This window comes from Nomascus leucogenys, chromosome 10 (genome assembly GCF_006542625.1).
Source record: "Nomascus leucogenys isolate Asia chromosome 10, Asia_NLE_v1, whole genome shotgun sequence".
NCBI lineage: Eukaryota > Metazoa > Chordata > Mammalia > Primates > Hylobatidae > Nomascus > Nomascus leucogenys.
The window spans coordinates 975,662-988,675 of record NC_044390.1 but is presented as its reverse complement, the minus strand read 5'-3'; the positions used below and the strand labels follow the sequence as shown (position 1 = coordinate 988,675).

Sequence of the window (13,014 nt, the reverse complement as noted above, 5' to 3'; positions counted from 1 at the left end):
AAGAAGATGGAGGTGGGCGAGGGTACTTTACCTGCTGAGGAACAAGGATGAGATTTAGAGTAGAATTCTTGTCAGAAACCAGATAATCAAGAAGGGAATGGAGTGAAAGTTCAAAATTTAGAACAAAAAATAAAACCCCAACCTAACATCTATATCCAGCAATGTTATCTTTCAAAGGTGGAGGAGAATAAAGCTTTTCTCACACAAATACTAAAGAATTCATCCCCAAAGGTCCTGTTACAGGGTCCCTGCATTACATGTGAAGCAATCCAGTAGTTATTTGAAGGTCGAATTAGATTAAAGATGTTTAGGCTGGGCACAGTGGCTCATGCCTGTAATCCCAGCACTTTGTCAGGCTGAGGCGAGCAGATCACTTGAGTCCAGGAGTTTGAGACCAGCCTGAGCACCAAGGCAAAACCTCATCTGTACAAAAAATACAAAAAAAAAAAAAATTAGCTGGGTTTGGCGACATGCACCTGTAATCCCAGCTATTTGGGAGGCTGAGATGAGAGGATCACTTGAGCCTGGGAGGCAGAGGTTGCAGTGAGCTGAGATCAGACCACTGCACTCCAGCCTGGGTGACAGGCTCAAAAAATTTTTTAAAAGATGTTTATTGTAACTTCTAAGTGAGGAATTAATAATTTTTTTTTTTTTTACTGGCAACTTTGATTAATTTAAAAATACAAAAATCAGCTGGGCATGGTGGTGCATGCTTGTAACCCCAGCTACTCAGGAGGCTGAGGCAGGAGAATTGCTTGAACTCGGGAGGCAGAGGTTGCAGTGAGCTGAGATCGTGCCACTGCACTCCACCCCGGGTGACAGAGCAAGAAACTGTCTCAAGAAAAAAAAGAAGCCCAGGTTTCGTGGCTCACCTGAGGTCAGGGGTTCAAGACCAGCCTGGCCAACATGGTGAAACCCTGTCTCTACTGAAAATACAGAAATTAGCCGGGCATGGTGGCTGGCGCCTGTAGTCCCAGCTACTTGGGAGGCTGAGGCAGAAGAATTGCTTGAACCCGGGAGGTGGAAGTTGTAGTGAGCCGAGATCAAGCCATTGCACTCCAGCCTGGGTGACAGAGTGAGACTCCGTCTGGGAAAAAAAAAAAAAAAAAAAAAAAAAAAAGAACTGATAAACAAATTCACCTGTGTAGCTGGATTCAAAGTCAACATGCAAAAGTCAACATGTAAAACTCATATGCCTTTCCATACACTAACAATGAAAAATCTGAAAAGGAAATTAAGAAAACAATATCATTTACAATAGTAATGTATAGTAATGTATATGGTCAAATGATCTTCAACAAGGCTACCAGGACCACTCAATGGGGAAACGATGATCTTTTCAGCAAATGATGATAGGAAAACTAAATATTCACATGCTAAGGAATGAAGGTGAACCCTTACCTAACACCAAAACACAAATGAACTCAAAACGGACTAAAAACCTAAACATAAGACCCAAAACTATAAAACACTTAAAAGAAAATATAGGGTGAAAGTTTTATGACATTGAATTTGGCCATAATTTCTTGGATTTGACACCAAATACACATGTGACAAAAGAAAAATAGACCAATTAGACTTCATGAAAATTAAAACTTTAGTATATCAAACAATAACAAAGTGAAAGAGAAACCTATTTAATGAGAACAAAATACAGGTTGAACATCCCTGAACCAAAATCTAAAATCCAAAATGCTCCAAAATCCAAATTTTTTTTTCTTTTTTTCTTGGAGATGGAGTCTCCCTCTGTCTCCCAGGCTGGAGTGCAATGGCACGATCTCGACTCAGTGCAACCTTTGCCTCCCAGGTTCAAACGATTCTCCTGCCTCAGCCTCCCAAGTAGCTGGGATTACAGGCGCTCGCCACCATGCCCAGCTAATTTTTGTATTTTTAGTAGAGATAGGGTTTCACCATGTTGGCCAGGCTGGTCTCGAACTCCTGACCGCGTGATCCACCCACCTCGGCCTCCCAAAGCGCTGTGATTACAGGCGTGAACCACTGTGCCCGGCCCGCCCAACTAATTTTTGTATTTTTAGTAGAGATGGGGTTTCGCCATGTTGGCCAGCCTGGTGTCGAACTCCTGACCTCAGGTGATCCGCCCGCCTCGGCCTTCTAAAGTGCTGGGATTACAGGCGTGAGCCACCGTGCTCAACCCCCTGAAATAGTATTTTTTTGCATCTAGGGGCACCCTGAGCTTCGTGGAGTCTGAAATGATGTCTCTAAACACTTAAGTGATCAGTTACAGAAAACACTTCCCAGAAATCTGGGAAAAGCCCCTTTAAGAAGAGGTAAATACCTCCTTCTCCCCTGGAGGCCGAAGTCGTCATTTCCCTGCACGGGGCACAGCACCTCAGAATACAAATTCGCAGAGGTCAAAGCAGCGGACACACACTGAAGAGCTCTGCGGCGTTTTGGAAACTACATTATCCAGAGTGCAGAGCGCTAAACGGCGGCGGAATTGAGCCAATGGCAGCCCAGGATAGGCGCACTTCCGCGCATGCGCAGCGCGACGGGCCGGAACTTCCGGCGTCCTCCTCGTGGCGGTCATTTTGGCCTCTGTCCTGTCTGTCGCCCCCGCAAGTCTCTGCAGCGGAGGTCGCGACTGAGGGACGGAACAGAGAAGGCGCGAAAGTGGGCCAGAGGTTCTGCGACGCCACCTCGGGTGAGCTGTGCCAGGCCCGGGATAGGGACTGTTGTGTTCGAACGCCCGCCCCGGTCGGCCGCCGCTCCCCGCCTAGTCCACGGAGCTCAATGGCGGCAGTCGCGCTGAGGGACTCGGCTCGGGTGAGTTGTGCGGCCTCCGGGTCTCGCCTGCCCTCCCCCAGCAGAAGCCCTAAGGCCCAGTGAGGTATGCCTGCTCACAGCCCTGCAGCCCAGGCCCTAGTGCCCTGGACAAAAAGGCGCTTGTGGATGGGACCCGTTTCTGACGCCCAGAGTGTACGGAAATGTGACGGGCAGGGGACTGGCGCGTGCAGAACTTGGAGCTGCAACTAAGCTGGGCGGCGGGGGGGATTCAGGAGCCTGGGATCCATCTCGGGTCTGCAGGAACATAGAGTGAGGCAGAGTTGCACCTGAGGAATTTGACCGTTCTGAGGACACTGGCAGTCTTCGAGATTTGTGAACAGATAGGGACACTGGGCTAGGATTTCCTAAAGCTATCCAAAAGTTGCTCAGGGGAAGAACAGGCTGAAGAGAGGTAATAGTAGTTAGGCATAGGAAGACTGAGTTCTTGTCCAAGCCCACGCAGCTGGTAAAGTCAGCACTGAGGACTGAGGTGCGGAGATAGTGCAGCCAGCCCAGGCCACCTGGCTCCAAAACTGGACCAGGGTCATTGGGCGACCTGAGCCTCGCCACTCGTCTAGCCTTGGGCCCTGAGACTTTGAGCAAATACAAAGCCCAGAGTCTTAAGTCCAGGTTAGATTATATGAAGCAGTTGGCAGCCGGGGGAAAGGAGATGTAGAAGGTTGTCCAAAGCAAAGTTACCAGTATATGCTAAATTTGGAGAGGAGGCTGAGATGGTTCAGGAACCTACAATTATTTTCTTCTCATGAGAACAGGGAGCAATGTGGTAGAAGTCAGACCCGGAATGGTTCCCTGAGAAGTTGAGTTGTCTATTCGTTACTTAATAGTAACAGTGGGAGGTTTGGAGTGGAAGAGGGAGGTGATCTGGCTCAGGTCTTATTAGGCTCCTTGTGGCTGCAGCATGGGAAGCCGACTGAAGGGTGACGGGGGGAGACCTGGGAGGAGACTACTGGGATAGGCCAGGTGAATATGATAGTAGCTGGGCTAAAATGGTGGCTGTGAAGATGCGAGAAGCAGTTGGATTCTGGATTCATTTTTTAAGTAGGGCTGCCTGAATTTTTAGTTTTGAGGATGAGAGTGGAGTCAGGGATGACTCAAAGGTTTTATTTTGGCAGTTAGAAGTGTGGAAGCTCCATCAACTAAGATGGGGAAGTCCATAGTAGGAGTAGTTTTCATTTGGGATATCAGAAGTTTTATTTTTGACCTGCTAAGAGTGTGAGAGCTTTCAGAGAATGGTTCATGGGCTGCTGGAACTGTAGGTCGGGAACAGTGAGGAGAGATTCAGAATGGAGACTTTTCCAAAAGGTAGTGGACAATCTGTGGGCCGGGGTGGAGCTGCGGATCACATTTAGTAGAGGGGAAGCCTGCTCACAATGATAATAATAGTTGTCAAGGAAGGGGAGGGGAAGGTCAAGGACTGGTCTCCTGCGTGAGCCCCTGGTTGTGTGAGGTGTTGCAACACAGGTCTTGGACAGAAGCGTTCATGGTGAGGGTCGTAGAGAGATTATGATTTAGCATGTGGCCAAGGCTTCTCAGGGGTGAGTAGACATGAGATGAACATAGAGGCATAGGAGTTAGACAGGATGATGCTAGGACTGGTGCGTATTCACCTCTCTGCACACTCACCAGGGTTTTATATTAACTCTTGGTGGGATCTGGGAAGTTTCAGTCAGGCTGTCACATTATCTTAGGGGCAAATTGGCCATCTGTGGGACTCAATGGGCCCGGGGTAGACAGCCACTGGGGTTGGACCTTGAATTAGTAGTAGTTGGAGAAAGGAAGGCTGTGACTGGTGGGGGGACAGCAATCACAGCCCAGAAGTGGAAGAGGCCTTGGTTATCTGAGATCCACAGGTGATTCTTGATGGGTGAGGTTGAAGCAAGGAATAGTCAGGTAGAAAGGCCTTCATGGTATGACTTGAGGCTGCCCCTAACTTTAGGCACAGTTAGAGATCTGGGATAGTACTGAACCGTATTTGAATTTGCCAACCACTCTCTGGGCCCCATGTGCTGAGTAACCAGTTGGGAGGCGAAGGAGACGCTCATGGTATGAGGCAGGGAGTAAGCTGTGGCTGTGGGAGTGACACTGTGAGAGAGGTGTGGTAGAGTGATGTGCATGTGGAGACAAGAATGTGAAGTGGTGGCTCCTTGGTGTTGAGGACACAAGGGTGAAGTATGAACCCAGACCCTTGGTTGTGTTTGGGAGCCATGGTCTGTTGTCTTCCAGGAGAGTTTCCTTACAAGAGAGTATGGTTCGTTGCATGGCAGGCTCAGAGCTTAGATACTTGCCCACCTGCCTGTTGTTGCTGTGGGAGAACACAATGACCAGTGGGACCATAAGAAGAGAAGGGGCATCAGTGTCACCAGGCCCTATTGTATTCTTTCAAATGAGAAGATGGAGAGGAGAATGAACAGGGGATAGATGCAGCAGGGATGAATTTGGGGTCCTAAGAGAGATGCTGATAATGGAATGAACTGTCCCAATCATGGAAAAGCTGTGTGACCTTTGAGGTTGTGGCTGTGGGAATGCAGCTGTATGAGACAGGTGTGGTTCAAAGAGTGATGTACATGAGAAGAGAGAGAATAAACTGAGGGCCATATGGGTGAACTGGAGTCAGAGAGGTAAAGGGTGAGCCCGTGTTAGTTGTGTCTTGGAAGATCAGTCTTAGGGACTTCAGGGGTATTGCCTGACAAGACAAACGTCGGATCACTCACACCCTCTCTATGGCCAGTTCTCTCTCTAGCTGGTGTTTGTAAGTAACGAGAGGTATAGCCTGCCTGCCAAGCCCAGAGCTTAGATAGCATCTATCTGTTCACATGCCTGTTGTTGCTATTCGAGGACTCAGTATCAGTGGAACTGTGGGGAGACAGTAGGCATCGGTGGCACTGTGGCTGGTTATCTCCGCTGAGGTGGGCAATAGGGTGACCTGGGGATGGATGTTGGGGGCAAGAGGATAATGAACTCCGGGTCTGATCGTGGATTGAACTATTCCTGCTGTGACAGGGTATGACCTTTGAGGATGTGGCCATTTATTTCTCCCAAGAAGAGTGGGAGCTCCTTGATGAGTCTCAGAGGTTCCTGTACTGCGATGTGATGCTGGAGAACTTTGCACATGTAACATCCCTGGGTAAGGTTCTAGCATCCCTCCCAGTGTCTGCTTTTCTTTTTGACCCCAGAGTTACCTCTGTCTCAGGAGTCTTGCTGTCAGCCTAGTGGATCTTATTTTTCTTGTCTTCCCCCTGTCAGGATGACTATGTACAGATTCATGGTACCTTGTGGCCCAGTTTCTGCCCTTCTCCTCTAGCTGCCATTTCCTTATGTCCACCTATATCAGAAATTGCAGGCATTGTCATAGTTACTACTTACGTGAACTATGGAGCTCTTTTTACAAGACTCTCCTTTGAGTGTTTTTTGTGAGTGTTGGTCACTCCCTTGTCCTCTCTTTCCTTAAGACTTACATCATTCATGTGTTATGTGGTAGCACAGTGAGGGCTGCAGGGAGAGCCCTAGTTGCTTCACAGAGTGATCAAAGCAAGATGGTCTCAGAGGAGGCCTGGCCCCAGTGAGTGGCAGCTGGGGAAGGGCATGACATCATGGTTATATTAGAATCATATCAGGAACCTGTGATGTGTCCAGCAGCATTTTGTTGCAAGTGTCACTGGCCATACCTCGTTTCTACTTCTACTTCCCTATACAGTACTGTGCCGAATTGTCGTTTCATCTGTCACTTCCAGCGTTTGGCTACCTCCACCCTGGTGGTCTCAGTGTGTCACCTGTTCCTCTCCACAGCTCACTTCTTTTCAGTGTTCTTCAGTCTTGACTCACTGTGTTGTGAGGTATGCACACAGCCTCAAATAGTCCTCCTTGATCACCAGCTACCAAGTTTCAATTGGATTTTCCTAGGACTGGACAACAGCAGTCTTCTGCACAGCACATACATCACTAGCACACAAAGTCCTGCTGAGGGCTTTGGCAGAGAGTGAGTTGGAGACCCTCTTCTCCTCCTGTGCTATACCTCATCCTTGTGTCCTTTGCGTGATGACATGACATCTCTAAAATCTTAAAAAGCCCAGTACTTCAAAGCAGCCTATTCCTCCCCAGTTCTGTTGTTCTCAGAACAGTTCCACGCACTCAGTTCTTGTGTCTCACACATTTTTGTGATACATCTTTCCCCTTCCATGAAAGTCGGCATGCATTTCATCAGCATTTCTCTGCTTTCAGGTTATTGCCATGGAGCGGAGAATGAGGCCATAGCTTCTGAGCAGAGTGTATCTATACAGGTCAGGACTTCTAAGGGCAATACACCCACCCAGAAAACTCACCTCAGTGAGATTAAGATGGGTGTCCCAGTCTTGAAAGACATTTTGCCTGTGGCTGAGCACCAAGCCACATCCCCTGTGCAAAAGTTGTACTTGGGTGGCACAAGCATGAGAGGCTTCTGCTTCAGTGCTGACCTTCACCAGCATCAAAAGCATTACAATGAAGAAGAGCCCTGGAAAAGGAAGGTGGATGAGGCTACATTTGTGACAGGCTGCAGATTCCATGTGTTGAATTATTTCTCCTGTGGGGAGGACTTCCCAGCCTCCATGGACCTACTCCAACACGAAGCCACTCCCAGTGGTGAGGAGCCACACAGTAGCAGCAGCAAGCATATACAGGCATTTTTCAATGCAAAAAGTTATTACAAGTGGGGTGAATACAGAAAAGCTTCAAGCCACAAACACACACTTGTTCAGCATCAGAGTGTCTGCTCTGAAGAAGGGCTTTGTGAGTGTAGCAAATGTGAGAAAGCATTCACCTGCAAGAACACACTTGTTCAGCACCAGCAAATTCACACTGGACAAAAGACATTTGAGTGTAGTGAATGTGAGGAATCCTTTAGCAAAAAGTGCCACCTAATCTTACACAAGATAATTCACACTGGAGAAAGGCCTTATGAATGCAGCAATCGTGAGAAAGCCTTTATCCATAAATCTGAATTCATTCACCACCAGAGACGTCACACTGGAGGACTGCGTTATGAGTGTGGTGAATGTAGGAAAACCTTTAGCTACAAATCTAACCTCATTGAACACCAGAGAGTTCACACTGGAGAAAGGCCTTATGAATGTGGCGAGTGCAGGAAATCCTTTAGACAAAGCTCTAGCCTTTTTCGACACCAGAGAGTTCACTCTGGAGAAAGGCCTTATCAGTGCTGTGAATGTGGGAAATCCTTTAGACAAATCTTCAATCTCATTCGACATAGAAGAGTTCACACTGGAGAAATGCCTTATCAATGCAGTGATTGTGGGAAATCTTTTAGCTGCAAATCAGAACTCATTCAACACCAGAGAATTCACAGTGGAGAAAGACCTTATGAGTGCAGAGAATGTGGGAAATCCTTTAGACAATTCTCTAACCTCATTCGACACCGCAGCATTCACACTGGTGATAGGCCTTATGAGTGCAGTGAATGTGAGAAATCCTTTAGCCGCAAATTTATCCTGATTCAACACCAAAGAGTTCACACTGGAGAAAGACCTTATGAATGCAGTGAATGTGGAAAATCCTTTACCCGCAAATCTGACCTCATTCAACACCGGAGAATTCATACTGGCACAAGACCTTATGAGTGCAGTGAATGTGGCAAATCTTTTAGACAGCGCTCTGGCCTCATTCAGCACCGGAGACTTCATACTGGAGAAAGGCCTTATGAATGTAGTGAATGTGGGAAGTCTTTTAGCCAAAGTGCTAGCCTCATTCAACACCAGAGAGTTCACACTGGAGAAAGGCCTTATGAATGTAGTGAATGTGGGAAATCCTTTAGCCAGAGCTCTAGCCTCATTCAACACCAGAGAGGTCACACTGGAGAAAGACCTTATGAGTGCAGTCAATGTGGGAAACCCTTTACCCACAAATCAGACCTTATTCAGCACCAAAGAGTTCACACTGGAGAAAGGCCTTATGAATGTAGTGAATGTGGGAAATCCTTTAGCCGCAAATCTAACCTCATTCGACATCGGAGAGTTCACACTGAAGAAAGGCCTTAAATGTGAAGGGAATGTGCTATTTCTTTATTCAATAGCACTGGAGGAGCATCTTTGTAAATTTAAACTTTGAGCATCCACAGTGGGGTATTCTTCATAAGTTTCAGGTATGTGGGAAGTTCCGAGGAGGTTTATTGTAATTTCTAATCTGCCAAGGCCTATAGCCTGATTTATGTCACTGCCAATTTCTGAGGCTGAAGCCGTTTCACATTTCACCCCTACCACCTGGCAGGTGCACACCATGTGCATGAGTCACTTCCCCACAGTGCTCAGAGAAGCAAACCTCTGTACTCTCCCATTTGCTTGGGGAAATTATTAATAGCCCAAGCATGTAGGGGGTCTTCATGTCTTTTCTCTGACTTTAGAGTATAGACCTGACCGAGTTGTGGTCCAGAGAATCTGAGTTGTGCTGTCAGCTTTCTAAGAAGGATTACCTTTTTAAGGAACATTGGTGGTCTCACATGATGCTTGTGATGAATTTTTCCACATTCTGATTCACCAGCCTGGAAACTGCTTGGTGCACATTGCTCTAATTTATAATGTTTTTATAAAGGTTTTAAAAAAATTTATGCACCTTTAATCTTGGGTGTTCTATTCATTGCATAGAATGACTTGTAAGCAGAATAGTGATGTCAGCATGAAGGGGTGAATAGATTTTGTGGAGATCTCAAACTTTCTGTACTCAGAAGGGACAATGTGATGGCAGAAGACAGCTCTTTGTTCTGTATTGGTCTAATTGTCCTGCTGCCCAAGGCCTCAAAGTAAAGTCTGCCAGGCTTTGTGTTCCCGTATTGTGTCCTGGTGCCATTTTTGTCAGGTCAGACATCACCATGAAAAGGAGGCAGTTGTGACAATCCCCAGTGCTTCTGTGAACGTGAATTTTGTTCAGTTGTCCACAAGAGATCCACATAATTCCTAGCACTGGTGAGGGGAATCTGTTTCCCAGGTCCTGCAAAGGAGCCATGTGCCATGACATATAAGTCAGTGTAGACTGGTGCCATTTGTTGTCAGACTATAGGTGTAGAGGTGAAATTACAGGCGCAACTGTAACTGGGACAGAAACTCCAGGTAAATGGGGAGTGGAGAAGACTGCAGTAAATTAGATGGAATGACTCTTCTAAAAGTTCATCTACAAATTTTCCATTGAACATGGTTGTGTAGGATCAGTGCATACAGAAATTCTCAGGATCTTCTGTTGACTATTGCTGAGATCATTGTCAGAAAATAGTCTGGCTGGGCATGGTGTAATCCTAACACTGGGAGGCCAAGGCGGGCAGATTGCCTGAGCTCAGGAGTTCAAGACCAGCCTGGGCAACATGGTGAAACCCCATGTCTACTAAAATACAAAAAGTTAGCCAGGCGTGGCAGCATGCGCCTGTAGTCCCAGCCACTTGGGAGGTTGAGGCAGGAGAATCGCTTGAACCCAGAAGGCGGAAGTTGCAGTGAGCTGAGATTGTGCCACTGCACTCCAGCCCAGGTGACAGAGTGAGACTCCATCTCCAAAAAAAAAAGAAAATAGTCTATAAAGGTTTTGTGGCTCCTTGTATCCTGTCTGGTTTGTTCACCTCAAGGCCATTGCTATGCAGGTAGGAGAACAAGAATAGAGAGAAGAATCATTCTGCACTCTAGGGATGTGGCTTTTGTGACTCAGCCAACATTCCTATTAATTCAGGTGGCAACAGCCTTCATTGCTTGCCAAAATTTGCTGCCCCTGAGGCAAGGTTGCCTCTCTCAGGGCATGAGGAGAGAGAGAGATGGTGAAGTCCATATCAGGTTGCCACTGATTTAAAAAAAAAAAAAAAAAAGGAACATCTAGGCTCTTAATTTTGAGCCATTTTTTAAAGCTTTTTGAAGGTCTAATTTGTATAACTGACATGCAACAAAGTACACATATCCAAAGTGTACAGTTTGGTAAAGCCATGAAACCATTATCACAACCATGAAAATGAATTTATGTGTCACCCGTATATTTACCTTGTTTCCTTTTATAATCTTTTTCCCTTCCCCAGCTCTTCAGGTTCAAATGATTTCCTTTACAGTAAATTAGTTTGCATGTTCTGGAATTTTTACTGAGATACACACACACACACACACACACACATATATACACATACATATACGCATATACGTATATGTATATACATATGTGTATATATACGTGTGTGTGTATATATATATATATATACTTACTGGTTTTCTTCATGCTGTATAATTATTTTGAGATTCAAAAATGATGAATCTTTGTATTGCTGAGTATCATGCTGTTCTATGGATAAGTCAGTGTTTATCCATGTGTTTAGGGACTTTATATTATTTATAGATTTTTGTATATTACAAATAAAGCTGCTGTAAATGCTTGAATTCATTTCTTTATATGGATATGTGTTTTATTTTCCTTGTGTTAATAACTCAAACTGTAATGTCTTAGTTACAATGTAGGTGAATGTTTTAACATTTTAAGAAATGCCAAATTTGATCTAAATGGATGTTTCTCCTATTGTAGTCCCACCAAGGGTGTATGAGAGTCCCAGTTCCTTTACATCCCTGCCACTGCTTCATGTGGCTAATCTTTTTTATTTTAGCTCTTTGAATGTATGAATAGTGGTATCTCACTGTGGTTTTCATTGCATTTCCCTAAAACTTCATGATATTGAGCATTTTTTAATGTTTTTATTTGCCACCTGTGTAACTTCTTTGGTAAAATACCTGTTCATATGTTTTCCCCACCTTTTTTTAGATGAGTTTGTTTGTTTGTTTGCTTGTTTGTTTGTTTATTTTGAGACAGAGTCTTGCTCTGTCACCCAGGCTGGAGTGTAGTGGCGTGATCTCAGCTCACTGCAACCTTTGCCTCCCAGGTTCAAGCGATTCTTCTGTCTCAGCCTCCTGAGTAACTGGGATTACAGGCACGTGCCACCACGCCCAGCTAATTTTTGTATTTTTAGTAGAGACGGGGTTTCACAATCTTGGTCAGGCTGGTCTCGAACTCCTGACCTCATGATCCATCCACCTCAGCCTCCCAAAGTGCTGGGATTACAGGTGTGAGCCACCATGCCCAGCACAGTTTGTTTATATATATATTTTTAAATAAAAACACAGTGCAGAATAACTGTCTTTAGTAACAAAGACATGTTGGAATTTTCCTCATTCTTCTGTGATACAGTTTCTTTGCTGTGTTAATTCTTTTTCTATTGGAAGTTTTTTTTTTCTTTTTTTTTTTTTTTTTTTTTTTTTTTTTTTTTTTTGAGGCAGGGTATCACTCTGCTGCCCAGGCAGAGTGCAGTGATGCCATCACAGCTCACTGCAGCTTGGACATCCCAGGCTCAAGGGATCCTGCTGCCTCAGCCTCCCAAGTAGCTGGGACTACAGGCACATGGCTAACTGCCTGGCTGATTTTTTATTTTTGTAGAGATGGGGTTTTGCCGTGTTGCCCAGGCTGGTCTTGAACTCCTGGACTCAAGAGATCCTCCCGCATTGGTCTCCTAAAGTGCTGGGACTACAGATGTGAGCCACCATGCCCGGCCCTCAATTTTTTTAAATTATTATTTATTGATTTTTTTTTTCTTTATTTTGAGACAGAGTGTTGCTCTGTTGCCCAGGCTGGACTACAGAGGCACAATCTCGGCTCACAGCAACCTCTGCCTCCCTGGTTCAAATAATTCTCATGCCTCAGGGTCCCAAGTAGCTGGGACTACGGGTGTGCACTACCACACCCAACTCATTTTTTTATTTTTAGTACAGACAGGGTTTTGCCATGTTGGCCGGGCAAACACCTGGGCCTCCCAAAGTGTTGGGATTACAGGTGTGAACCACTGTGCCTGGCCCTATTTTTTAATTTTCTTTTAAAAATTCCTCACCACCCATTCCAGAATTTGCATGCATCTGTGTATGTGTGTGTGTGTGCACAGACGGGGTCTCCCAGGCTAGTCTTTTAATTCCTGGCCTTAAGCATTTTTCCCACCTCTGCCGCCCAAAGTGCTGGGATTACAGAGCATGAGCCACTTCACCTGGCCTTTTCCTCAGTTTTTTGTGCACAATATAATGCCTATATTCCCCATACATTTTTTATTTTTAATCTGCATTAACATGTTCTCTGTCACTTCTTAAGTCTAAGCATTCAATAATGTATTAAATTAAAACTAAGTTTGTAGTCTTTGCCAATTTCCTTGATGTAAATGCTTATGTTATA

General features: G+C 45.4%; 2 protein-coding genes across 3 annotated transcripts in view; both read left to right on the top strand.

Moving 5' to 3' along the window:
- Positions 1-2,514: 2,514 nt before the first annotated feature.
- On the top strand, positions 2,515-11,193 carry ZNF551 (zinc finger protein 551). Of its 2 annotated transcripts, none has more exons than XM_003277223.4 (3): positions 2,515-2,662; positions 5,806-5,929; positions 7,024-11,193. In XM_003277223.4, the coding sequence occupies exons 2-3, from the start codon at positions 5,809-5,811 to the stop codon at positions 8,829-8,831; spliced, it is 1,929 nt and encodes a 642-aa protein (XP_003277271.1). In that variant the 5' UTR covers positions 2,515-2,662; positions 5,806-5,808; the 3' UTR covers positions 8,832-11,193. The 2 variants fall into 2 exon arrangements, with proteins under 2 accessions (XP_003277271.1, XP_003277270.1); XM_003277222.4 differs by having other exon boundaries at positions 2,523-2,784.
- ZNF776 (zinc finger protein 776) overlaps positions 2,595-13,014 on the top strand; it is an 81,766-nt gene continuing 71,346 nt past the window's right edge. Inside the window, exon 1 of the transcript XR_004031894.1 lies at positions 2,595-2,662. The gene's annotated coding sequence lies outside the window, so the exon portion shown is untranslated. The remainder of the gene's footprint in view (positions 2,663-13,014) is intronic.

Bases quoted from the DNA above. Each gene is read 5' to 3' on its own strand.
- ZNF551 (XM_003277222.4), top strand. From the start codon at position 2,752: ATGGCGGCAGTCGCGCTGAGGGACTCGGCTCGG. The intron at 2,785-5,805 runs GTGAGTTGTGCG...CTGCTGTGACAG, and splicing joins CGCTGAGGGACTCGGCTCGG to GGTATGACCTTTGAGGATGT. The intron at 5,930-7,023 runs GTAAGGTTCTAG...CTCTGCTTTCAG, and splicing joins TGCACATGTAACATCCCTGG to GTTATTGCCATGGAGCGGAG.